The following is a 27,873-nucleotide window of genomic DNA, read 5'->3' on the forward strand; positions in this document are numbered from 1 at the left end:
CATTTAAGTTGTGTTTACACTATCCCACTTCAACCACTTTGGACAGCCATATTGCTGAACTGTGGGAAACAGGAGGCCAAATCCAAGCACTCCGATCTCCACTCAAGGTCCTTCTTTAATGTTATGACGTCTAAATACATGGAAAGGGCTGAGACCAGGTCCCTAGGCACACAAACCAAAGGTTGAGAGGTCAAGATCGAGGAAGGATATAGCTAGCTAACTCTGGTGAATTTTTTTTTTAAAAAAAATGCACAGACTTTCAATTTGGCCCCGTGCTAAAAGGCAGCGTTCATATGTCATCTGAAAGCAACCTCGATTTGTCTGGCATCAGCCAAAGTTGAATTTAAAAAGCAGAGGAAAAAGGGAACACAAAGCAGAGCTAGGAAAGGCTGTTCTTTGTATGGAGTTCAAGAGCATGGCTTTATTATTAGAATTCCCAAGAAAGGTTGCGTAAGATATATATATATATGTCTAGGACTCTTTGACATTGTCGCTCAAGTTAACTGATTAATTTTATACTTTACAGCAAGGCACATTTGACTTAGCTAAATATAAAGTCAGCAAAGGAGGTTGCTTTCAATGGCCATTTGTGATCCAGCTCCAGAATCTACCCACCTCCTATTAAAAAGTACTCTTCCACTCTCCCCTGCCCCAACCACCTCATTTCAATTTTGGGGTGGGTGGGGGTGGCGCTAAGGCTTGTGACAGCTCAAGGGAAGAGAAATGCTCCAGAAATTTGTGTGTTATTAGCATCATAGAACATTATGACAGCTCAGTGCCTTGGCTGGGACTCTGAGAGTTTAAGCTTTCAGGTTTTGTGAGATAGCGTTTTTCAATTTTTTAAAATAAAAAAAATGGAATTATTTCCCTAATTCAATGTATCAGAGTTTTGATAGCTGAGCTACACTGGCCTAGCATGGGGGCGGGGAGAGAACCTTCAAATTTATATACAAAACTGGTGAGGATTTAGGAGCGTTTGGAACTTGCAACAATTTCACCCAAGTAGGAGTTTTATAGCTATTTAGATTCCTCAACAGCAGGGCTGGGGAAGTTCAGGCACTCCAGATGTTGCTGGCCCTGCTAGCTGGGGCTGATGAGAGTTGAAGTCCAAAACATCTGGAGGGCCACAGGTTTCCCAGTCCCGCTCTATATAGCAAGGTGAAGGGAACTGGATCGGGCTGGCAGACCTGATCCGTCCCCCACCCCGCTCTCCACATTTGACAGATCAGCTGACTTTTGGTGCTTGTGTAAATCCATGCGTGGCTCTTTGTTGCAGAGGTCAAGACAAAGGAAGGTGACTATTAGTCTAACTCCAGTGCACTTCTCAACACATATAAACGCACCAACCTCAAACCTTCAAAACCACTCTACCGAATGTTTTGCAATCCTGGAAATAAGTGAGCAAAGTTCTGAGCCCTGGGGTATACTGTTTCTGAGTGGGCTTCAAGAAAAATGCAAAGATCTGAAGCGCTTGTAAGATGGTTTGCAAGAATCTCTCCCACTTGCTCGCCAGTGTGTGTTTGTGTTTGTGTGTGTGTCCCCTAGTTCTCCATGCTGCTTTTAACAAGTCTGGAGAGGTAGACAGGAAGCTTTCCCTCCACTTTGTTGCTTCTCTTATCTCCTGGGACTGATTACACTGAGGCTGCTTTCCTATGACTGCTCAGCCAAATGGTTGGAATTGAACACAGGAATTGCTAAGGGGATAGGCCTGCTCAAACAGTGCTTCTCTCCTAGGAAGCTCCTATGAGCCCAATGCTCCCGTGGGAATCCCTCCTCCCCTAGATGACATTGGCCTGTGGAAACGAGCCTACATCCATCCTAGATCAATAGCAGAAGGGGTTAGATTTGATATGGAACAAAAGGACGACACAAGGGGAATAGGAATAAGCACACCCCATATTTACACTCTGGTGTGTCAGAAGAGGAGACAGACTTGTTAGGTAGTTTAGCATGGAAAAGAGGAGATTGAGAGGAGATACAGCAGCCATCTTCAAATATATCAAGAGCTATCACATGAAAAAAGGGGAACAAGCTTATTTTCTCCTACTCTGGAGGGTAGGACTCAAAACAATGGATTCAAGTTACAAGAAAGGAGATTCCAACTAAACACCAGGAAGAACTTTCTGACAGTAAGAGCTGTTCAACAGTGGGACGGTCTCCCTTGGGAGGTTGTGGATTCTTCTTCACTGGGGGTTTTTAAGCAGAGGGTGGATGGCCATCTGTCCTGGATGCTTTAGCTGAGATTCCTGCATTGCAGGTGGTTGGGGTCCCTTCCAACTCTACAATTCTAGGATTCTATAGCAGAGCTCCAAAGGTCTTCAAAGCCTGCTGGTGTAAATTTCAAGGATACAGGATAGCTCCATCTATCCATATACTTTAGGGCAGGGATGGGGAGCCTGGTTCTCCTTCCAGATGTTTCTGGGCTCCAACTCCCATCATCCCTGACCATTGGCCATGGAGACTAGGGATGATGGGAGCCTGACAACATCTGGCAGGCCACAAGTTCCCCATCTCTGGCCAAGGGAATGTCCAAAATCAAGATCAGGACACACACACACACCCCCGAGAAGTTTCTGAACCTAATTAGTTCTAATTTGACTTTTGCTTGTACTCTATGATGTGGTTACCATTGCACAGGACCCAAGAGTTCACAAATGTGAGTGAATTATGGTGGCACGCTTTGCAGAAATGCAAAAAGTGGATCAGAGTCAAGGCAACACATTCCAGAAGGATGGTTGTGTTGAGCCAGCTATGGAGTCTCCAGTCTGGACCACAAGGATCCTACTCAACTGAAAAGCACAGTGGCCAGAAATTAAAAACAATAATAAAAAAAACACGTTGCAGTCAAATATAATCATGTGGAGCGCATGGGATGCCATTGGCAACGTGGTACTTAGTTAATGATACCAGTAATAAAAACGGAAAATATTATTAGCATATCAAGCAACAGCACTTTTCCATATGTAAAAGCTGCTGCTTGCAGCATTTCCTTTACGTTTTTTTTCTAACACATTTTAAGGAGATTTGATTGATGGTTAATCCACTGACCGCACACCACTGGTCATCTCTTTATAGACACCTGCTGAAACTTTTTCTGTTTTGGCCATAGCTGCCAAGTTTTCCCTTTTCTCGCGAGGAAGCCTATTCAGCATAAGGGAAAATCCCTTAAAAAAAGGGATAACTTGGCAGCTATGGTTTTGGCAGGCCTATCCAGACATGTGATTTCGTTCTATCTGTCCTTAAATGTACATGTGTTTTATTGAGTTTTACTGTTTTTTTAGATGGTTTGCTTTAAATAGGTTTCTATTTGAGTTTTGGTTGTGTTTTAAGTACTCTGGGCTCCTTTGCAAGGAAGGGCAAGAAATACATTTAATAAACACCACCTAGTCCTTTTGTAACAGTATGGAAGGGTCGATACCTCCGTCTGCTTCCTCTTCTCCATCCCATCTTCCCTCCCTATCCTTTCCCCCGTTTGTGATGTGTCGAACATCTATTAAATGGGAAGGTCTTATTTTGAGCTACAAATGGCTTTGAGTGCATTGGCAGAAAGGCAAATATATAAATGTAGCTACGGAAAGCAGCATAATGTATGCCTAATGATGTAGGTAATGAACACAGGACATCCCGGGCAAAATGGTAACTGTGCTGGCCGACGCTCCGTTGAGATTCAACGGGGTTTTTAGTTGGAGTATTTAAGTGCAATTTCTCTGGCGTTTGCAGCTTTATAGCGACTACTTGCACCTTCTGCTCCAAAGCCTGGCTGCATTACTGGGCAATTAGTGCGGTATTCTGCTTTTTAAAAAGCATTAACTTTTTACATTTGGAATGGAGATGTTTCCTCCAAGCTGATGCACATTAATCAGGTATCTAGGAGCACGAAAAATATACAACGCCATTGGGGTTCTCGACAGAGCCTTCGCTCCCTACTAGCCTTGCATCTGATCATGTGCATTAGCATACTCAGCAGATTCTTCTCAAGAGGGAAGGCTAGCTATTTTTGGAAAACTGAGACCTCTTTGCAACATGACAGCTACGAGGAAACACTTAAGATTTCTCGGAACCGAACCATTCTCAAAACTGCTCCAAGGTACCAGTTATACAGTGGAGACCCTAGAAAGGTTGAGCAAGTGTGCATTTGTGATTCCGACTGCCAAGATACCAACTCAGCAGTCGGAATAAATTATATTTCCAGTGATCTTTCCTGTTGAGAAAACATAAATAAATCTTGGGGTTTTGGAATTTGCCTGCTAGGCACCAGCAGAATGTGAAACAGGCAACATGGAGCAATGCAGCCAGACCCCCACAGAGCCCTTTAAAAATCCAGTCCTTACTTGTGTAATTTGGGGGAATGGTCGTAGCTCAGAGGCAGAGAATCTGCCTTGTATGCCGCAAGAAGAAGAAGAAGAAGAAGAAGAAGAAGAAGAAGAAGAAGAAGAAGAAGAAGAAGAAGAAGAAGAAGAAGAAGAAGAGGAGGAGGAGGAGGAGGAGGAGGTGGAGGAGTTTGGACTTGATATCCCGCCTTTCACTCCCCTTAAGGAGTCTCAAAGCGGCTAACAATCTCCTTTCCCTTCCTCCCCCACAACAAACACCCTGTGAGGTGAGTGGGGCTGAGAGACTTTAGAGAAGTGTGACTAGCCCAAGGTCACCCAGCAGCTGCATGTGGAGGAGCGCAGACGCGAACCCAGTTCCCGAGATTACGAGTCAACCGCTCTTAACCATTACACCATGAAAGTTCAGTCACTGGTAGCTCAGACTGAACCTCTGAAGAGCTGTTGCCAGTCAGGGTAGACAGTACTAAACTGGAGGGGCAAATGCATCTGACTCAATATAGGGCAGCTCCCCATCAACTCCTGTTAACATGCTCATCCATCAGGGATGATGGCAGCTGGAGTGCAACAACACCTGGAAGATAGCAGATTCCTCAACTCTGCTCTAACAGTAAAAAAAAAAAAAAAAAAAAGGGTAAAGGACCCCTGGACGGTTAAGGCGACTATGGGGTTTCAGCGCTCATCTCCTTTTCAGGCCGAGGGAGCCGGCGTTTGTCCACAGACAGCTTTCCAGGTCATGTGGCCTGAATACATAACATGACTAAACCGCTTCTGGAACAACAGAACACCGTGACAGAAACCAGAGCGTACAGAAACACCGTTTACCTTCCCGCTGCAGCGGTACCTATTTATCCACTTGCACTGGCATGCTTTCGAACTGGTAGGTTGGCAGGAGCTGAGACAGAGCAACGGGAGCTCACCCTGTCGCAGGGATTCGAACCGCTGACCTTCTGATTGGCAAGCCCAAGAGGCTCAGTGGTTTAGACCACAGCGCCACCCACATCCTCTGCTCTACTGCAGTGGCAGCACGTCATCCAGCATGAAAGCGACAGAGATGGCTGTCACCTGATCCAGATCTGGTAGCAAACTCTGCTTCTACTATCTTTGCCTCCATAACACCCCTCAGCATCATTCGCATCCCCAAAGGTGAGGGGAACGTGCTGCCGAAAGTGGGTGGTTCTACATCAGCGATTGGGATGGGATCGTCAAATCTGATCCCCTACACTGCTGAAACATTAATTCTAGAAACAAAGGCATGCCAGAGGGCATAGAATACATTCTTTTTCAACTACATGGCAAAAAAGGTCACAGTGCAGCTCCACCAGATTGAAAACAGCACACCTCCTGCCCAAATGTCTTTATGTGACCAAATATTAAAAAGTATGAGGAGTCAAAAGGTGGCCTTACACTCCTCCCTTGTCGTTGCAGGCTCAGCTAATTCTGATAACATACTTTCTAGCGAAGCATCATCACCCCCGAAACTGGCAGCTACGGAAAAGGAAGCAGCAGCTATGAACTCTTGACTGCGACTGCATTCATTTCTCCAGTCACCTCCTTCTGTGGAGATGGAGAAGAATCTTAATCATAGGCTGAGATTAAGGGGGGGTTAAAAATAGCCCCCTTTCAACACAGCCTTCTTGTGTCACCTACACTGTAGGGGTAAGGAGGGAGCAGCATTTAAGGACTCCTTGCCCCACTGCCTCTTCCCATATTCCTGTCAATCTTTTACATCTCCATGCTTCAGAAATCCTAAAAATGGAAGGCCCTCCCAGACCTTCTTGGAACAATAATTTACTTAAGCACTCAGACACAAATCCATCAATTTCTGATGTCCTGGTGTGTGTTTCAGTGCTTCTGTAGCCAAAACAGCACCACCCATACCCCAAAATGAGGTTTCAGGAAGCTTGGGGGGGGCATAGCTGTCAAGTTTTCCCTTTTCTCACAAGGAAGCCTATTCAGCATAAGGGAGTTTCCCTTAAAAAAAGGGGAGAACTTGGCAGCTAACAAAGGACACTGGGGGCAGGGGGAGAAACTAAGGAGGGTGCATTCAAAAATAGCCCAGTGAAGGCTGAGCATGCTCAGTAGCCACAGAATGTTGAAGGGTGTTTATTTTGGAGGGGATGGTGACAGAATGTAGATGGGAACACACTGGAAGATGAGATGACTGGCAGGCTAGAATCTTGCATAGTAAGCCACAATATTTGTTGCAGATCCCATGTCGATGCATGACCTGGCCACACCTGGAAGCTATGCCTCCCAAAGCCCATGCAGTGTACATGTGTGAGAGGACACTGGCCCAATCAAGGACACCCCCGTGCAAGGAGGAACTATGCGCCCACTGTGAAGGAATAGGACTTTCAGCCATTTTGTGTTGACTGTGGCCATCAGCCACGCTGATGATGGCTGATGGCTGTTGGGAGTCACCCATTCCCCATCCCTTCACTAAGCCAAGAAGTCAAGCCCTCTCCAATTCTCCAGTGAAGTCAGAAGCCGTTAAGAGATAAAGCACTTTCCCTCACATTTGTGCTGGGGTCTGGAGAATGTAAGAAAGAGCTGGAGTCTCTTCCATGCAAACTGAGAGGCTTCTGCTGCTTCTTACCATGGCCAATTCACCGAGAGCTCGGGGGACAGGATCTGGGTGCTACTAGATGCCATGTTCACCAGAGGACCCATTCACTTCAAAACAGGAGAAATCAGTGGGATGTGCTGAAAGCCAGCCTTTTGAGATCAAGGCTGTGTACACCTTGTCAGCTTCAAATACAGTGAGGTTGTTGTGTTTCAAGTCACATTTTTACATTGCTATGCACACCAAAGAGAAGGCATCACTTGATGCCCATTACCTGATCTGTTTCCTGTGCCTGTGCCTTCCCCTGCCTGAATTCCTGGTAGCTGTCATCGGCACATGTGCAATCACTGTTTCAAGTGTACACACCTCAGCTTAGGTTCTCAAATAGGATGGAAGCTGGCTTGAGGGAGAACGTGCCAAACAGCAGCATTTCTCGAGAAACTACAGGATACAGGTGGATCGTGGCCAACACCAAGAGCACTCGGCTTCAAACACCAGCAGTGGGTGTGCAATGGATCAAGATTCAACTGCAACGTGTACACAGCCCAACGTTCCGACTTGAAGGGAGGTTTATTTTGATCGGAATGTCAAGCAGATTGCAAAATCAGCAAGTGAAGAACAGAGAGCTCCTCAGCTGATGGCTGCTCAGAGGATAATAGCCCAAAGGTGCACATCACCTCCAAAGGATGTAAATGGCAACATTCACTCTGATTTTAATTTTGGACGGCATCCAAAAATGCAGCACCTGCTGCAACACTCTGGGGCGCCCAGAAGATTCTTTAGTAAAAACGCTACTATCCACCCTACTAGGCTTTGCTTTGAAATCGTTCCTGCTGCCTTCTGTTCCCTGTTACTGTTGTGTAAACAATGTTGGGCAAGAAACCGGATTAACTTTGCAGAGTCCTCGGTGGGGGGTCCACCAACTCTCCTGATTCTGTGAGAACGTTCTGAAAAAGATCACAATTTTTTTCTGCCGCAGCGGCGAGAAGCCATTTTTTAAAAAAGTGATGGTAAATGACACATTAATTTCTGTGTTCTGCAACAACTTAGAAGAAGATAATTGAAAGGAGATGATGATAAAAAGATGGAGGTGGGGGATCAGATTAGCAATAGTTTAGGCAAGTAAAAATAAGTAGCAGAATATCCATAGCCAGTGTGGTGTAGTGGTTAAGAGCGGTAGACTCGTAATCTGGGGAACCGGGTTCGCATCTCCGCTCCTCCACATGCAGCTGCTGGGTGGCCTTGGGCTAGTCACACTTCTCTGAAGTCTCTCAGCCCCACCCACCTCACAGGGTGTCTGTTGTGGGGGAGGAGGGGAAGGAGATTGTTAGCCGCTTTGAGAATCCTTCGGGTAGTGATAAAGCGGGATATCAAATCCAAACTCTCTCTCTCTCTCTCTCTCTCTCTCTCTCTCCATAAGCAATTCATAACCGAGATACAAAATCAGTTGCTTGTGCAAAGAACATTGTCCTCAGTAATATCTATGAAAATTGAAAGGAGCTTTTGGATCAGGCCTGTGGTCCAACAGCCAAGCATCCTGTTCTCACAAGGGCCAACCAGATGTCTATGGGAAACACACAAGCAGGAGCTCAGCGAAATGTCAGTTCCCCCACTTTTGATCTCCCAGCAACTGTGATTCAGAGGCATATCTCCCGCAACGGTGGTGGAAGACCATAGCCTGTAGCCATTGGCAGCCTCCATGGATTTGTCTAATCCAGGCACCCCCAAACTTCGGCCCTCCAGATGTTTTGGACTACAATTCCCATCATCCCTGACCACTGGTCCTCTTAGCTAGGGTTCATGGGAGTTGTAGGCCAAAACATCTGGAGGGCCGCAGTTTGGGGATGCCTGGTCTAATCCATGCTTAAAGTCATCCAAGCCGGCGGCCATCGCCACGTTTTGGGGCAGCGAATCTAACTATGCACTGCGTGAGGAAGCACTTTGCTTCATCCGTCCTAAATCTTCCAACATTCACATAGATGAATATTGCTTTTTAGCTCATCACATCACCACATTATAAATATGCTGTGATTTTCCATAAATAGGTGGCTACGTTGTCTAATCTCCTGCGCTCTCACTCTGCTAATTGGCTTCAAAAATGTCTTGTGTTCCAAAAGGGGGAAATAGAGCATGCAAAGGATGGTGCTTTCTCTTTTTTAAATTTTGCTTTCTTTTTATTTTATTTTGCAGGGTCTCCTACAACATGCCCACATTATGCAGTACCCATTGCTGCAATTCCCCCACCCCCATTTAGAAGACGGGTTTCAGTGAGAGGTGCTTATTCATTGCAGCCTCTGACTTCCTGCTGGACATTAACGCTAAGTTCTCTCCAGGAAACTGCCTACTGCTTCCTCCAGCTCCATCTTGTCTACACTTGCTGGCAGGAGCTCTCTGGGGTTTCAGGAAGGAGCTTTCCCCCAGCCCTACCTGGAGATGCCAGGGATGGAACCTAGAACCTTCTGCATGCAAGACTCTACCACTGATTTATAGTCCTCCGCCTGGATCAAACTGCAGCTTCAGGTGTGGGAGACTTTCATCAGGATTGTGTGCATTGGAGACGGGGGTGAGAAAACATAAGATGAGCCTGCTGGATCAGGCCAATGGCCCATCTAGTCCAGCATCCTGTCCGCAGAGTGGCCAGCTGTGAGGAAACCTGCAAGCAGGACCTGAGCACAAGAGCCCGCCCTCCTCCTGTGGTTTCCAAGAAGTGGCATTCAGAAGCATTGCTGCTTCCAACCTCAGGGAGAATTAATCCCCTTGGCCCAGCACAGCACAGCCCTGATTGGGCCACCCTGGGGCTGTTTCCAAAGCAAACCCAGAGAGACTAAACGCGCCCTGAATTGTGTGTTCTACAGGCTCTCCTTAAGCCAAAGGGAAAACCGTAACTGCTTTATTTATAGCTTCTGTAATGTGAAGGCAGTTCAAGATTCAAACATCTACAGACCCTGCAGATGGAAATGGAATACAAGTCAAGTTCAACTGGAGTCATGTTGCCGTGAGAGTACAGTGGTACCTCGGTTTATGAACACAATTGGTTCCGGAAGTCTGTTCATAAACTGAAGCGTTCATAAACTGAAGCATGGGTGTAATTGGTTCCGGAAGTCTGTTCATAAACTGAAGCGTTCATAAACTGAAGCGAACTTTCCCATTGAAAGTAATGGAAAATGAATTAATCCGTTCCAGATGGGTCCGCGGCGTTCATAAACCGAAAATTCATAAACCGAGGTGTTCATAAACCGAGGTTCCACTGTAAAGGAAAGGGCCACAGTTCAGTGGGAAAGCAACTGCCTTGCATGCAGAAGGTCCCAGGTTCAATTCCCAGCATCTCCAGGTGAGGCTGAGAGACCCCTGCTTGAAACCCCACCCAAGATTCGCTGCTAATAATCAAGTTAGAGCTGGATGGACCAAAGTCAGTCAGCTAATGATAGCAAATGCCAGCAGGATGCTCGCAAACCGGCCACAGTTAAGAAGGTCAACTTCACTATTTTTCTCCCAGGCTGCCAAAAAGCATTTCAGTCTGGTGCTGAGTAGGGAGGAAAGAGAAAGGGTGGCTGGAGTGGGGTGGGTGGGTGGGAAAGAGAGGCAGCACTAAGGGCAGGCTGGGAAAAGGCACAAAAGGAGAAACAGTGAGAGTGGGGAGACATCAAAGTGTTGCGTATTTTTCATGCCTCTGGCACCCAGAGCCAAACTTTTGTTTGCAAGCCCAGCTTCTTCAGAGCCTCCTTTGTAACCGGCCCGCTTTGCTGGCTCCATTCTGCCAAAGCCACGAAGGTAACCCAAACGCTTGGCACCTTATGAAGCAAAGCCCTGTTTGGGAAATCCCAGAGAGAGTCCAGAGGCTGAATATAGCGAGTCTACAGACAAAAGAAGGAACAGCTGAGTTTTTCGGCCAGGGAGTCGGGGGCTCTCTTTGAACCACCCCCATCCTCACCTCCAGTGAAACTAAGAACTTGGAACTCTCCTTAGACCAGCTACAATGTGTGATGTGCTTTCTCTTCCTCTGTGGCTGTTCAGGGTCTTTTGGATAAAGATGCCCTAAAGGGTCACCTGAGTCACCTGCCTGGCTGTGCCAGATCATACCCCTGCTGTCTGCACATTCTGGTTCTTTGGCTTTGAGAATAACGCTGGCTCAAACCCTGATAAAGCTCGTCTGCCGTAAGCAGCTTTCCCCTGGTCCTTCAAATGAACATTACACTTTTGGCGTAATTTCACCGCTTACAAGCTCAGTTATGTGGCTTTACTATAAGTGGCACCTATCAGAAGAAGAGCCTCTGTGGTCCTGGATGATTGGCACTCAACCACCCAATTTGTTATGAGAGACGTGTTAAGAGGAAACTTGCTGGATCAGAGCAGTGGTCTGTACAATCCAGTTTCCCACAGTTCCCTACCAATTCTTTCAGGAAGCCCATCAGAAGCACATGAGTGCAATAGCTCTCTCCCACTACTGCTCCCCGGAAACTGGTCTACAGGGATATACTGCCAAGAACACGGAGGTGCCACATTGCCATCTTTGCTAATAAGTGTTATACCCACAGAACCATAGAATTGGAAGGGAACGCAAGGGTCATCTAGTTCAACCCCTTGCAATGCAGGAATTCTGCATTGGGCTCTCTGGGTGGGCTCAAACCAGCAGCAAAGACACACTGACCCATTGCACCACAGAGCCTTGAGGAATTTGATTCTCCCCCCCGCCCCCGAATTTCTCTCACTCCACTTCAAAGCCATCTCAGCCAGTGGTCAATGCCACAATGAATCCCACCATTAGGTATGTGTGATTTGGAGAAGCTTCTCTCTTGCTCATCCTGAATCTGCTACTAATCAGTTTCACTGGGTAACTTCCATGCTCAAATATTATGCGAAAGAGAAAGAAGTGTTTCTATCTGCTTTGTCCATATTTATGCACATCCCTACCCCCTTTCACTCTACTGGAGCGCTGTCTCCAAAACAGCACTGTCCATGCACAGGAGGGAAATATCAGCAGGCTTGGAGAAACCCCAACATTTTTCAAAAATCGCTGGAATTGAAACACTTATAAAGAAGGTTACCCCAAAAACAACACAGTAAGGGCTGCACACTCTCAAAGGGCTGAGCATGTTGACAGTGGAGGGGCAGGAAAACTAGAGCGGAATGGAGGATTGTGGGGGAAGGCGTGGCTTGTGGACTGGAAGAGTGAACAAGAGCACTCCATACTGCAACTTTTTGTTGCAGGTCCCACTGAAAATCTGCAGCCCTGAACACACACTCAGCAGGCAGTGAAACCCATTGAACTCAACAGGACTTGCTTCTGAGGAGACATACACAGGGTTCTACTGGTGGTTTTCTCCTTAAACAACAACAAAAAAAACCCTCCAAAGTATTTGACCTTTCCTTGTAGAAGAGGTTGGGTTTTTTAATGCACCTTGAAGCATCTGAGAGTCACATCTGCACCATACATTTAAAGCACATTTATACCACTTCTAGGAATGTTAGCTTAACCTACCCCCAACTGAGCTACAATACCAAGCACCCTTAACAAACTACAGTTCCCAAAATTCTTTGGCACAAAGTCATGTGCTTTAACCGGATGGTGTGAATGTGAGCTTGGTTACCCTGATCCCCACACCTTTCTCAGCTCCAGGAAATTATTCTTGGGATGGGGGCAGCCAAACCTGAAGACCCCATGGAGCAAGGTTTCTGCTGCTGCTTATTAGTCATCCCTATATTTCTGTTCCCATTGCTCTTTCCTGTCCAGGCTTGCGTTCAAGGTTAGACAGGCAAGTAGGTCAGAGCAGCCACATGGGTTTCTCAACAGAATGTGGTCTAAAAAGGACCCGGTGGGTGATTTTTTAGAAGAAAGGATGTGAAACAAGCCGTAGCACCTCACCAGACTTGCAAGATTAAGCACCCCACAAATGTTTGAAAATGAACACGCACAAAAAAGTACTTTATAAAAATGATACTATCGCATTAACTGCATCATGCGAATAATACCTGCTCAGATGGTAAAATCACTGTGTTAACCTGCAGAGAACGGAAGGGAGGGTGATCAGCCTCCACTGATAAAACACACAAAAAATATGCCAATAATAGGCAAACAAGTCATAGATTTTGGAAAGCACACTCACTGCTGTGTTGAAGGTGAAGGGAAGCCCATTGTGCTCAGTAAGATGGGCTCCAGGACTAAGAGGACCCTGAGCAAGGTGCCCTCTTGTGAACCCCTGCGCTGGCCAGAATGGGAGCAGACAGCGACAACAGCAGTGTTGCAATGCTCAACGGGAGGCTCAGAGCTATCGTTTGGTTTGCAGTAAAATGGCAGAGTTGTGTTTCAATTCTCCTGTTTTTCCAAAATGTGTGAATTAGGTAGGCTCACTTTCACAAGTGATCTTCATCAGATTTCTTCCCCTTAATCCCACACATGAAAATGTCCTTTGTGTTCACCATTACACCAGTAATGCTTGTTTGCAAAAAAAAGACCCTAAGAACATGTTATTACACCCCCTGAACCCAGATTTATAAGGCAATCCTATGCATGTTTACTCTGAAGTTAGTCTTGCTGTAGTCAATAAGGTGTCTTCCCAAGTAAGCTGGCACAGGATTGTAGGTTTAGCACAGCAGATGTCAGTGAGGTGGTGGCGCGTACCTACCCATCACTAGCATTGCTGCAGCTTCCTGGGCCAGGGAGAGGGCAGTAGCAAAGATGGAGCAGTGCCATTGAACCAGCAGGAGTATGGATTGGCTCTGCCAATGCATTCGCACCATGCCAACCTTGCCCCTTCTGCCCCTGGCAGGCTGCAGCAATGGGAGGTCAGGTAAGCCCCGCTGCCCGCTACTGACTTTGCGCCAGCCGCTAACACTCTAATGAAAACCCTCCCTGCCAAACTGTTTGAAATTAGCCAGGCGCCAGGTGCATTTTGCACCTGGTTATTGGTCACTTGCAACCAAGTGAAGATGCCCCGGTGCCAAGATGGCACCTGACATCTCCACCATCTGACTCGCTGGTGCACAGCAGCATTTTTTTGGTGCTGTGCTATGGCATGAGTCAGATTTTAGCTGGAGCTGACAATATACACAATTCATTTTCAGCTTTGTAATATTCTTTTTTTCAAAAGGGGCCTAAACATTCCCGTAGGTGCATAGCTGCCAAGTTATCCCCTTTTTACAGGGATTTTCCCTTATGCTGAATAGGCTTCCTCGCGAGAAAAGCGAAAACTTGGCAGCTATGCGTAGGTGTAAGGGGTCATATGGCGAATAACTTTTATATATCAGTTTCTAACACTGCTGCCAGAATACTTATGTCAACTATGTGCAGTTGACAACATGGTATGAAGGTATATGATGCAGCCACCTTGCTGAAGCTAAGCAGGTCTTACTCTGGTCAATCTTTGGATGGGAGACTTTTCAGGAATCCTATGAATACTGCCTTGACCTCTGCCATGCGGGGGAAGGCATTATATACAACTAGTGTATTTCAGCCCGTTCAATAACGGGCGCTAGAACATCCTGGGGTTCGGAGAAGCGCTTGCGCAGCGCTTCTCCGAACCCTGGGACCTGTCCTTGCTGTCGGCGGCAGGGGGACAGGAACGGAGGAGGAGAAAGCGCTGCTTTCTCCTCCTCCGTACCTCTCCCGCAGCCACCGACAGCAAGGAGACATCCCAGGGTTCGGAGAAGCGCTTGCGCAAGCGCTTCTCCGAACCCTGGGACCTGTCCTTGCTGTTGGCGGCAGGGGGACAGGAACCGAGGAGGAGAAAGCGCTGCTTTCTCCTCCTCCGTACCTCTCCCGCAGCCACCGACAGCAAGGAGACATCCCAGGGTTCGGAGAAGCGCTTGCGCAAGCGCTTCTCCGAACCCTGGGACCTGTCCTTGCTGTTGGCGGCAGGGGGACAGGAACGGAGGAGGAGAAAGCACTGCTTTCTCCTCCTCCGTACCTCTCCCGCAGCCACCGACAGCAAGGAGACATCCCAGGGTTCGGAGAAGCGCTTGCGCAAGCGCTTCTCCGAACCCTGGGACCTGTCCTTGCTGTTGGCGGCAGGGGGACAGGAACGGAGGAGGAGAAAGCACTGCTTTCTCCTCCTCCGTACCTCTCCCGCAGCCACCGACAGCAAGGAGACATCCCAGGGTTCGGAGAAGCGCTTGCGCAAGCGCTTCTCCGAACCCTGGGACCTGTCCTTGCTGTCCTTGCTGTTGGCGGCAGGGGGACAGGAACGGAGGAGGAGAAAGCGCTGCTTTCTCCTCCTCCGTACCTCTCCCGCAGCCGCCGACAGCAAGGAGACAGGGAGGGTTGTCCGCGAGGCGCCGGGCTCCTCAAGGGCGGCCAGGCTTTCCCCGTCGCCTACGGGAAACGTGGTCCCCTTGGTCCGCCGCCGCCGGGAAACGGGAAGTGACAGGAAGGAGACATTGCTGGACACACACGCGCGCGCTCTCTCCCCCCCCCCCGCCAACGCTCAGTCCGGCTGGGATCAGCGGTTGGCGGCCGCAGGGAAACGGTAGGTGGGGGGGAGAGCGCGCGCGCGTGTGTGTCCAGTCTCTGCTGTCCAATCCCTGTGTCCCTGGGGGACATGCGCAGTGACCCAGGGACACACGGGACAGCTTGGACGCAGGGACAACTTGCAAATTATTATATAGGATAAAAACAAACTTAAAAGGTTGTTTCTCTCTCCACCCTGTCATTCCACATTTCAGTGTCCAGAGCATCCTGCACATGGATATTGTAGGAATCAGAAGCATCATGAAAAAGCTGTCTTCTTTGTCCATCTAACCCAGTGTTGTCTACTCTGACTGGGTCTCAGGGTCTCTTTCCGATTGCTTGCCACCTGCTCTTTCTAACCAGAGATGCCAAGGATCAATCCTGGGAACTGCATGCAAACCATCTGCTCTACCGCTGAGCTACAGACTAAAGGAAGCCCATCCCATTGCCCAGACTTGACTGTCATGTTGGCCACATCCTTCATACTGAACTCTCTGGTTCAGTAAACACAGCAACAAGGCCTGATGTGGCATGAGATTAAAGCAAAAAAAGAATGCCAAGAGAAGTTTGAAAATGGTAAGGATGCTCCAGTTTGGAAGAGCTGGCAGCGGGCTTGTGATCTGTGAATGTGCCCTTCGTTAACTGGCACTTTTGCTCTCTCCACCAGAGAGCTGTCAACAGAACTGCTCTTTTTACGGAGCTGGACCCAAGCCACAAGTTGGCACACAGCAGCAATCAGCTCAGAGTCACAGGAGAGATGGAAGCGAAGAGTGTCATTTCCGTAAAAGCAGTGAGAATTCCTGTGCTCAGTTCCATTTTCTATCTATCTATCTCTTTCACGTAGACTGATTCTGAAAGCCTGCTAAGAGACTGTGCATACAGAAATGAACTCAAATAATTGGTAGAATGCCCACTATGGTTACAATGTCAGAGTTTATGGCCCTGGCACCGTCGCTGTGCATTAATTCCAGAAGCTTGCAGAAGAACTAGATGCTTAGTTCAAAACTATATATCAAGGGCGGGGAACCTTTTCTGGCCAGGAGGCCAGATCCTTCTCTCTCCACCTCTGGAGGGCCAAATCTGACAGGTGGTTGGGGCTTCTCTCCTGTCAATCACCTGACATCATAGCAACATCAGATTTGACAGCACTGTGAAGCCCTGGCTGTTGGGGCTCCTAAGAGCAGAGCGGAGCTCTCTGAAACAGCTTTTGCAAACAATCCCACACTGCTTTTTTGAATCACCCCCCAAAAAACCCACCAGAGGTTTAAAGAGCAGTGCAAGGCTATTTGCAAAAGGGCTTTCAAACAGCCCCTTAGGAGCTTTGGCTGGGCATGCCTGTTCCCAGCAGAGGAATAGGCACAGACAGCCAAACTGAACAGGATTTAATACCTGCTCATCAGCTGATGAGTGGAGGTTAAAACCTGCTGATTTTGGCTGCATGCACCAGTTCCCAGCAGAGGAATCAAACCCACAGATCCGTGAGTATCTGGTAACCTTGAGGTTAGATTACTGCAAACCATTATACATAGGGCTGCTGCCTCTGAAGATGGTTTCGATACTTTAGCTGGTGTAGGATTCAGCAGCCAGGTTGCTCACTGGGACAAGATGGTTTGAGCCTATTACACCAATCCTGGCCTGTCTGCATTTAAGTTTCCAAGTGCTGGTTTTGACCTATAAAGCCTTAAATGGCTCAGGACCTCAATACCTCAAGGACTGTCTCTCCCAGTGTGAACTGCCCCAGACCTTGCGATCATCTTCTGAGGCCCTCCTTTGTGTGCCTCCTCCTTGAGAGGTCTGGAGGGTGGCAACACTAGAATGAGCCTTTCTGCTGTGGCTTCCCATTTGTGGAATGCTCTCCCCAGGGAGGCTCGACTGGCCCTTCATTACATACCTTTAGGCACCAGGTGAAAATGCTTCTCTTCAACCAGGCATTTCGCTGATTAACATTTCATGGCCTTTTAAGTGTGGTTGTGGGAGGTGGGTTGGTGGTCAGTTTTTATTCTTGTTTTTGCTTTGTATTGTGTTCTCATTTTTCTGTTGCGAACTGCCCTGTGATTTTTGGATGAAGGGCGGCATACACATTTAATAAATAACAATAAAGGATTGCAGTAACCTTTCCTTTTCATAAAGGAGGGCTCTTGAGCCCGTCTGGTGCATTCTTCTGTACGACAGAAGTGGCATGCTGAACTATTCAGTGCAATGGCCAAATGCTAATTACGGAGTCTACTGTCTCCCGCCCCCATTTCCACACTGCTAATTAAACTCAGCTCTCTAGCTAGGAAAGGGATCCGCAGTCTCTCATAAAGCAGAAGGGTCACCAAATGAGTTGGCCGCCTGAAGCCTTAACGTTTGGCACGATCCAGTTTCTACCAAAGACTACAGAAACACACTGAACACTTTCCAGCCATTTAGTATCCTCAGAAATCAGGGCATCTGCATTGCTCAACTCTTATGGTAAGCTTAAGGTCAAAGCATGCATGGGAACTGATGGGGCAGATCCTTGCAACAAGCTAGGGTAACTCGTAGCACAGCCTGTTCTGAACGGGCCTGTAGTTGAAGGGATGGCATAAGAGAATCGGACCGTTGGAAAGCCCCATGTTTGTCCTTTGTCCTTCTGAGCTTGCAAATTCTTATGCTGTTAACCGTACTTGACAAGAGAGGACATTTTAAGGCAGGGATGGCTAACCTGAGGCCATCCAGATGTTGTTGAACTGCAACTCCCATCAGCCCCAGCCAGCATGGCAAGTTGCTCAGGGTGATGGTGTCCAGCCTAACATTTGTAGGACTGCAGGTTCCTCATCCATGTTTTAAGAGCTCTTTCCCCAAAGGGTCTACAAGGGAGAAACAAGACACACCTTACAAACCTCCAGCTACTTACCGCAACCCATATTCCATTGGGTTTTGGTGACAATGATGTAAAAGAATCATAGAATCATAGAGTTGGAAGAGACCACAAGGGCCATCCAGTCCAACCCCCTGCCAAGCAGGAAACACCATCAAAGCATTTTTGACAAGGTCCAAAGGGGGCGGGAAGAAAGGAGATGATGAAGATCTGATCTCCCATCTCTTTAAAAATGGCCAAAAAAACTGCTTCAAGGAGTGAAACACCATCTTGATCAGGGCAGTGGTGCTGAGAGAGGGGAGATCTGCTGTTGTTTCCCACATCGCTTCCCCAACTAAAGTAATTTCATCAAAGATGCTATTTTGCCTTGTAAGGGAAAACTTACATGTACAGCAATCTGGCTACACATACATAGGAAGCTGCCTATGTTATGTTTTATGTTATTTATATCCCACTTTTTTTCCTCTTACAGGATCTAAGGAGGCTCCCAGCATGAATTGAAACAAATGCAGCTAAAAACACACAATCAATATAAATATTTTAAAAAGAAAAAAGTAAACAGCCCTATTTAAAAACAGCCCTAGAAACACTCGACACTGTTTGAAAGCACACACAAAAGACAACATGTGCAGCACCCACCCTCAGAAGACAGCCAGTTAGTGTCTGTACAAAAAAGTCTTTGCCTGTTGGTGAAAGCAAAGCAGAGAGGGGACCTGTCTAGCTTTCCATGGAAGCAAATTCCCAATCTGGGGGCAGCCACTGAGAAGGCCCTGCCTTGTGTCCTCATGAACCTGCCTGTGAAGGTGGCAAAATTGAGACAAAGCCCCCCCCCCCTCCCCAGAAGTTCACAAAGCTCAGGCAGGCTCATATAGGGAGATATGGTTCTTTGGGTAGCCTAGACCCAAGCCGTATGTATAGGGCTTTGTAGGTCACAGCCAGCACATTGGAACTGCTGTAACAATGAGCTTCTGTTTCCACTATAACCAGCTCTGGTCAGCAATCTGGCAGCAGCATCTTGGACCTGCAGAAGGCAGTCCCCATGACAATTATCCAAACAGGATATAACTAAACTGTGCATCGCTATGGCCAGATCAGACATCTTCAGACAGGGGTACAGTTGACACCCACCCCCAACACCTGGGCATCTAGCCTCAGGATTGAATCCAGGAATACACCCAAGCAGCGAACCTGAGTTTTCAGGGGGAGCCTGTCTGACTTTTTGACTCACCAGGAACACCTGTCTTGTCTGGATCAGGCTTCAGTTTGTTCACCCGCATTCAGCATCACACCGAAGTCTGACCATTGGACCATCTCCCTCCGTACCGGCAGCAGCAGCTGGCAGCGGCTCTCTGGGGCTTCAAATGGGGGACATTTCCATCCAAACCTGAAGATGCCAGGGATTGAACCTGGGACCTTCTGCCTGCAAAACTGATGCTCTGCCACTGAGCCATGCCCCCTTCCCTGCACTGAATGGCAGGGGAGCTAGACATAAAAGAGGGGAGGGCCACATGGCAGCCTGAAGAAACCCCCTCTTCCTACACAACTGTTAAAGGTGCAGGGGCCCTTTCCTCCCTCGCCGCCCAACTCTACAGCGATGCGGTTCAGAGAAATCCGTGACTTCAGAACGTTAATTCCTGCAACACCCTATATGGATACAAGCAAAGCCCATTTCAGAGTTGCAATTATCTTTTTTCGGGAAGCACAGGGTTGCCTTCAGTGCTAGACCCACTGAAATCAGTGGGTGCAGTTAACTTAGGTCCATTAATTTCAATGGGTCAACTCTTCAGTAAAATTTAGCTGGATGCAATATTTTAAATACACCGCACAAACAAACGTTCTATGTATTCTATGTATCTGTAAATAGGTGGGGTGGTAGATAAGGTGATCGTATAAAGCCAGAAGAAGCACATCATTCAAACATACCAAATCAGAAATGTTAGGCACGTCAGATACAGGGTCAGACTCATTGGTCCATCTAGCTCAGTACTGCCTACACCAGGCATAGGCAAACTCGGTCCTCCAGATGTTTTGAGACTACAGTTCCCATCATCCCTGACCACTGGTCCTGTTAGCTAGGGATGATGGGAGTTGTAGTCCCAAAACATCTGGAGGGCCAAGTTTCCCTATGCCTGGCCTACACTGACTGTCAGCAGCTCTCCAGGGTTTTAGGCAGGATACTTTCCCAGCCCCACTTGGAGATATTGGGGGCTGAACCCCCACTTGGAGATATTGGGGGCTGAACCTGAGACCTTCCATGTGCAAAGTAGATGCTCAACCACGGAGCCACAGCTCTGTTCTGAAAATCCACATCACACATCACTAAGACTGTCGGTGAGGGAGGAGTTGACATGCAGTGAGAGGAGGGGAGGAGAGAGATGAAAATCACAGAACAATAGAATTGGAAGGGACCCCCGAGAAATCTGGATACAAAAAATATATATACAGTCATACCTTGGAAGTCGAGCGGAATCCATTCCGGAAGTCCGTTCGACTTCCAAAAGGTTCGGAAACCAAGGTGCAGCTTCCGATTGGCTGCAGGAAGCTCCAACCCCATTGGACGTTCAGGTTCCAAAGAACGTTTGCAAACCGGAACAATCACTTCCGGGTTTGCGGAGATCGGGAGCCAAAACGTCCGAGTTCCAGGGCATTCAACAACCACGGTACGACTGTAATTGGAATCTCTGGATGACAGAAAGCAAAAAAGTAAAAATATACCCTGACTCATACCCGTGGGACCATTTAGCACACTGCGGCCAACTCCTGCAAAGCATTTCTACTCAGCACTTTGGCATTCTTTAAGCAAAGCTGGTTCCCATCCTTAATAATTAAGCCAGAAATCCAGAGCAACATGCTTTGCACTTGGGCAGATCCATTTCTTCTTTTTTAAAAAAGAAAGAAAGAAATGCATGATGTTAAATGCTCCTCCATGGAACTCCCCAGCCTCCCTAGTTCAACAAATGGCTTACATGTGTGTCACCCGAGTTCCTCAAAGTGAAACGGTTGCCAATTTGTTCCCCAGCGCTTCCCTTTAACTGCCATGCCAAACCACCAAAGCGCTTGGTATTACCACGGACTGATGAAATGCCATCTGCTAATGCAGACTGTCTTAGGAAGAGAACCACTTTGAGACTTATTCCAAGGTGGTCAGATCCCTGCCCCAAGAAGCTTACAATCTGGACAATGCCACGAGGGAGACCAAGCAGTCAAAGTTCAGCGGGAGAGCCCCAAGTTCAATCTCCAGCACTTCCAAGTAGGACCCAGGGGGGGGGGGGAGGGAGCCCACTTGGCATTTGAGAAAGTCACTGCCAGTCAATGTCAAAAGTAATGAGTTGGATGACTCAATGGTCCGACAGCTCCATATAAGGCAGCTTCCTATGTTCCTATGCAAAGCATGGAAAGGGAAAGGGAATGAACAGGGAGAGTGTATAGGATTACTGCCATTACATGCACTTTGCCTTTGTTACAGTAGAGCAGGGGTTAGCAACCTAAAGCCCATGGGCCACAAGTGGCCTATGGGGGTCGTTTAACTGGCCCATGGACCCCCGGCACCCACTTGGGGACCCCCGCCGCTCCTCGCTTGGTTGGCTCCCATGTGCCGCGCTAAACCGCCATGGAGCAGAGTGGGGACTGCCTTCCATGACGCTGGCCGGCTTCCGATTAGCTGCAGAAGCTCCTGCAGCCAATGGGAAGTTGCGCACGCCTCCTCCACGCCGGAAGGAACACCAGAAATAGTGTTTGTGCATGCGTGTGCGTCCACTCCAGCCCACCGCAGTGTCTGCGGGACTGTGAACCGGCCCAAGTCACAAAAACTTTGCCAACCCCTACAGTAGAAAATGGGGCAAGGGGGCATATCTCATTTTTACTGAAATATTGCAGTAGTCTTCCAACTAGGGATTCATGCCATGCTGCTGTTTCTGTGCCATTTGTAAAGGCTTTCTCCTTTTTTGCTGTGATCCCAACCAATTAGGGATCACACAGTGAACACGAAGGCACCACGGTGTCACAGAGCCGATCAGGTCCAGCTATAGGACAATGTAAATGAGAACCAACAGTGCCAATCCTTTCCCCTTACTTTGAATGGGTGTTTAAGTGTTTAAGTTAGGATGGCAGACAGGCTCCATTGACACAAACCCATTTATTAAAAGTATTTTTATCCCACTCTTCAGGCAAGAAGACTCCCAGGGTGATTTGCAAAGCCACACAGCCCCCGTCCTCAAGCTCAGAATCTAAAGGACATAACACAAAAGGAAACAGGGATGGAGAAGGAGAAGGAAAAAGTCAGGCACAAGTTCTGAAAGTTACCAGTTTTCTTAACAACTAGGAAACAATTTAGGTAGCCTGATGGAACGGCTGCTGCTAGGGGACATTTTTTGGGTGCAGAGTCAAAGGCAGAAGATGGTCTCTTTGTAGAGCCAACAGAATATCCCTGCTTCTCTCTGCTCTGCAGCCTGATGGAATGGATGCTACCACTAGGCTGAGGGAGCGCCCAAGGCAATAGATGGTCTCTCAGCAGAGCCAATGGAATAATAGCCCTGCCTTCCTTCTCCCCTCCCCGCTCTACAGTCTGATAGAATGGATGCCACGAGAGAAACATCCACTGCCTTGCTGTGTTGCATGGACACATTCCGTCCCACCACTCCATTTTGGGACTCCTTTGCCTCCCCCTGAAAAAAAAAAGAGGGTCCTCTGATGGGGCATCAACATGTTCTTGAAACTCCACTTTTAGGTTGGCCCGGCACTGCTTAAAATGAGAACTGAAAATTACAAATGTATTTGAAAAAGCATCATATGAACACAGAAAACTATCAAGTCAGATAAGTGGTCCATCTCACCCAGCACATTCTACACTGACTGGCAGCAGCTCTCCAGGGAATCTGAGACAGGGACCTTTCTCAGCCTTAGGGGGAGATGTCAGGGACTGAACCTGGGACCTTTCAGTACAAAGTGTGTGCTCTGCATGGAGCTAAGGGGGCTTTTTGCTTTTCAAGTTTGCAAATGAATGTTACATTTATGGAAGCACAACGATAATAATTTCTGCTGTGTGATAAACAGTGGGGAAAGGCTTGAGTCATAATCTGAGTTCTAGATAATCTCTCAAGAGGTTTTTATAACCATTTCCCTCCATGCTGCTCATCCATGTTTTGCATCACACACATTAATAAGAGAGGAGTCTAAAGCACAGTTTGGGAGCTCTGCTTAAGCAATTGCTAAAGAAAAACTCTTCCGAAATGGGTTTTTGTTTTGTTTTTTGTTTTTGCATCACGGTCTAAAATCCCCATGGGGGGCAGAGTTTCCTTAAACAAAACTGTGGGAAGAAACAGCTTACCAGGGAGTAAGCCCCACTGAACTCAATTATATAGAATTGCACTGTAAATGTTGATCCCCCATTAGCCATTTAAAATTATCTACTCCATACAGGAAAGGTCGCACAAAGGAAGGAGAGAGGGTTTTTTTGTGCTTAATAACTTTTTTCCAACAATGGTAAAAGAACAGGAGAGTAGCTCACATTATTGGAGGGAGGTGAGAATGTGCCAAGTGAATTGGGATATTTTACATCTATGGATCTTAAGGTATGTGTGGAATTCAATGAAGTGCAATTCATAGCAGAACCATTCAAATTAATGGGCATAGCTCTGTTAGGTCCATTAATTGCAGTGGGTCTACTTTGAGTAACACCTAACTGAATCCCACCCTGTGTAATTAAGGCTGCAATTCTATGCTCACTTGAGAATCAGCTAATTGGCACAGGACATGCGTTGCAAAGCCCTAGGCTCAATCCACAGTATCTCCAGCTAAAAAAAAGTCAGATAACAGGCCTGGGAAAGACTTCTCTGCCAGTGGATCTGGAGAACTCCTGCCAGTCAGAATTGACAACAGTGGCTCAGATAATCCTTCCCCAACCTGGCGCCCTCCATACATTTTGGACTACAGCTCCCATCACTGGCTACACTGGTCGCCATCCTGGCATCCAGAGATCTCCATGGGTCACAACTGGACCCATGCCAGTTGAAAAACGCACCTGGCACATGGCTAATTTCTAACTGGAGCTGGACAATTAGTATATCTAGCTCAGCCTGATCTATTCTACATTGACTGGCAGCAGCTCTCCAGGGTTTCAGACAAGAGACAGCCCCAGCCCCAGGAATTGAACCTGAGACCTTCTGCATGCAAAGCAGATGCTGTACCACTCAGCCATGGCCCTTCCCCAGAGGAGGAATTATGAGTCCAGCTAGTTTTACTAGGATATTGCCTGACACTGTCTTGAACTCTCACCCCACTGCATCTCCTCTCTCTCTTGGGCTGTAAAGCCTGTCTCCTTGCGTTTAAATCTCTTTTTATCAACAGTGGATGGATACCTGCCAAAGGGCTTCTCTCCCTCCCTCCCTGCACATAGCCATGCTCAGGACACAGCCGCCTCCTCGATTAAAAAACAGTGAAATGCTACAGGCACTTCTGCAGCCCCACCAGTCCTATAAAACCCGGGAGGGTTGTTTATTATTATTATTATGATTTTGTCACCGCGCCAAGAACCTAGATTTATGGACATGCTTCCACCCCCAGTCTTCCTTCAAGAGCTTTACGCTTTGGGCTTCAAACAATGGATGTTCCTTCTCTTCCTGAACCCCCCCCTCTCCTGAACTGCCCCAAGGATCCCTATATCAGAGAAAGAAACAACCAGGGGGCCAGCCCCACTGTCTGACTTTAGCCCTCCAGCCAATCTGAGGCACAGCAGTTGAGAAAGCAAGTGTCTGCACTGAGTCGAGCATAAATGCCTTGCTTAGCGTTGCGTTCAGACAGGAACTTCAACCATTTTCAGGTCTCTTTGGGTCACCCCACCCCTGCCCTTACAACACTTCTAGGAATGTCATTTTGGGGCTGTCTAAGGAGAGACTTGAAGCTTTCTGAGAAGGAATTCAGGCAGCGGTGCCATCAGGCTAGGCATTGCAGGCAGCATAAAAAGCTGGAATCCTCACTCCACCCCCCTCAAAAAACCGAACAACACAGAAGGGTTGCCTTCCTACCTTTTGAAGTAAACAGAGTAATTAATACACCCTACCATCTAAGAAAGAGCCCCCCTCCCGTAAGAACATTAAGTGCAGAGTTTAACACTCCCTCCAAGTACAAGACGTTCCCTTCTGAACAAATGCATCTAAACATCTTGCATGCCCCTGACACCCCTTTCGGAGAAGCTGCACGCAACCCACCTACCCCAACTCCCAGGGGAATCAACTTGAAGGAGCCACCTACCGTTCGTCCACCACCGCATTGCTTCAAGTGTATGGGCTGATCGCTTTGCCTTCGGCTTATTCCCCCAGCGGCACCCGGGTCTGCTCTCCCGCGGAGGATGGAGGAAGAGAGAGGAGCTCAGAAGTGGAGCATCCCAGCTTGCTGGTTCCTCCTGAGCCATCCGAAGGGAAACATGTCAGGAAGGGGGAGGGAGCAGGCTGCAGCCATAAACTCTTTGCGAAGGTGAGCTTGAAAGGGGGGGGGAGAGAGAAGTAAACCTCTGTGAGTTTCTCTCAGACTAGTTTCTGGTTTTGTTTGTTTGTTTGGCCGGGCACAAAACAGCAAGAAAAACCAAAAGGATGCATATGAAAATTAAGTCCATCCACACCATATATCTAAAGCACATTTTGACGCACATTTAAAGCACCTCTCCCCAAAAAGAATCCTGGGAACTGTAGTTTCATAAAGGGTGCTTGGAATTGCAGCTCTGTGAGGGGAGAACTACAGTTCCCAGGTTTCTTTGGGTGAAGTCATGTGCATTAAATGTACGCTGAGTGGGTTTTAAATGCTTGGGGGCCTCTGGCTTACCTTGCATGAGCAAAGTTCCTCTCATATTCCTGCCTGTGTAACAACACACAACCCCTTGACTGAGGGAATTGGGGCGGATGGGGAGGGGGGTGTTGCTGACTGGGGGAGGGGAGTTTAGCCCTCCCTGGTTGGGCATTACTGTTTCCTCTTTTTTGCAGGGGGGGGGATGGAAGAGGGCTTGATGCATGGAGATACTGGAAGCAGTGGTTTTGTACCCAAGTGGTCTCTCACACACATACACGTGTGTTCTACGGGGCTCCGCACAAGTCAGTTCCACGGCGCCCACGTGCAAATTAAGGGGAAAGGGCCGCAAGTTCTGCATGTAGGGTCGGAGGGGGTGGGGAGGCTTCCGCTTGAAACCCCCGAGAGCCCTCGTGGAGGATATTGAGCTGGGTAGAGCAATGGTTTGGCTCCGCAAAAGCCAGCTTCCAACGAAGTTCTCTGTCGCGCTCTCCTCTCTCTCTCTCTCTCTCTCTCTCTCTCTCTCTCTCTCTCTCTCTCTCTCTCGGTCTTATATGGTCATATTATGAACATTATTACTCCTTTTATAATGGGATAGCGGGCAAAGCACAAAGCGGGTCGCTCCCCAGCAGGAAGAGTTTCCGCAGCCTGGAGGATCTGTTGCCGGGAAGAGGCGAGAAAACACCCTCTCCCACCTCCCCAGAAAACAGCCCCCCTTCCTCTGTCGCCAAGCCTTGCCGCGTCTTAGCTCCGCCAAACCGCGTCCCACATCAAAGCCCCAGCCCTCTCCTCTCCCTTTCTCTCCACGAGGTGCCAAAGGAAGTTCGAGCCCGGGAACGGACGCCCGAAGCGCCTGGCGCGGACTGTCCCACTCCCTTGCTACCCCCGTTACCTTGCGCCACGCCGCCGGGCTCCCCACAGTCTCGGCAGCTGCTCCCGGCTTCTTCCCACCCCCGCAAAGGCGCCTTCGCGGCGGCCCAAGCGCAGTGGATGCCGCCTCCTCCTCCTCCTTGATCCCCCTCCTCCTGGTTTCGCGCAGTTAGGGCAAAATGGAGCAGCCACGTGGGGAGGGGGGAGAGAGAGGCGGCCGCGGCGGCGCAGAGACCCAGCCAGATCCGCTGGATCCCAGCCCACCTGCCTCCGCTCTGCCCTCTCCAGAAGAGGATTCCTCTGCGTCGTTCTGCTAGATCCCGTTTCTGTTGCGCCCAAGTCTGTTATTTGTTCTTTGGCCCCTTCTGCAATCTTTCTCTCGTGCGCTTTTACGCACACGCTCTGTCTCCAGAGTTTCTCTCTCTCTCTCTCTTGTATCGGGTTACACAGTACTGTACTCTGCTCGGAACTCAGGACTAATTGTCGTGCTCGCGATCGCGCTTGGAAGAGATTTGCTCCCGCTCTTTTCTTGCCTTGCGTTCATTCGCGGAGCGAGACGCTCTCCTTCCCCAAGGCTGAAACTGGAAAAGGTAGGTCGCGCCCTCGCTTGCTCGCTCCCTGCCCGCCCAGTTCTCGCTTCAAACTTGGTAGAGGGAAAGAGTTCGTGGCCCAAGAGGGGAGGGGTTAGGGGGAAGGCGAAGAAGAAACGGGGGCGGGGACAGAGAACCAACCGAGTTGCGCCCCCCGCCCCGCGCGCACACACACGTGTTGGAGCAGCTGAATTCAGAGTAGGATTGAATAGAAGGTGCGTCAACTGCTTGCCTAGGGAAATGATTCTGAAACATTCTCTGTGGGTAGGTGGGTGCCCTCAATTGCCCTTACGAAATGGGCAAGGAGCTGGGGAAAGTAGCCGTCAGGGGTGCCAACTTGAATAAAATACTCCCCGCCCCCCACACATGATGCGGTGTACGCACAACATTGGAATGACAATGTCCATCAACTTTAGAGGGGCAGCCCACTCAAATATTTTATTGGGGGGGCCAAGACC

General features: G+C 48.4%; 1 protein-coding gene across 3 annotated transcripts in view; it reads right to left on the bottom strand.

Moving 5' to 3' along the window:
* Window positions 1–26,986, bottom strand: part of TMEM200B (transmembrane protein 200B) — a 32,537-nt gene extending 5,551 nt beyond the window's left edge. The window contains exons 1-4 of one of the 3 annotated variants that reach the window (XM_088672453.1): window positions 26,848–26,986; window positions 25,428–25,654; window positions 19,408–22,405; window positions 18,024–18,168 (exon numbers count right to left, since the gene is read on the bottom strand). In XM_088672453.1, the coding sequence (XP_088528579.1) occupies window positions 18,024–18,061 (38 nt within the window). In that variant the 5' untranslated portion in view covers window positions 18,062–18,168; window positions 19,408–22,405; window positions 25,428–25,654; window positions 26,848–26,986. The remainder of the gene's footprint in view (window positions 1–18,023; window positions 18,169–19,407; window positions 22,406–25,427; window positions 25,655–26,847) is intronic. The other 2 variants (XM_035120387.3, XM_088672454.1) reach the window with 2 other exon arrangements.
* Between the last annotated feature and the right edge of the window lie 887 nt (window positions 26,987–27,873).

This window comes from Zootoca vivipara, chromosome 6, assembly GCF_965207765.1.
Source record: "Zootoca vivipara chromosome 6, rZooViv2.hap1.1, whole genome shotgun sequence".
Lineage (NCBI taxonomy): Eukaryota > Metazoa > Chordata > Lepidosauria > Squamata > Lacertidae > Zootoca > Zootoca vivipara.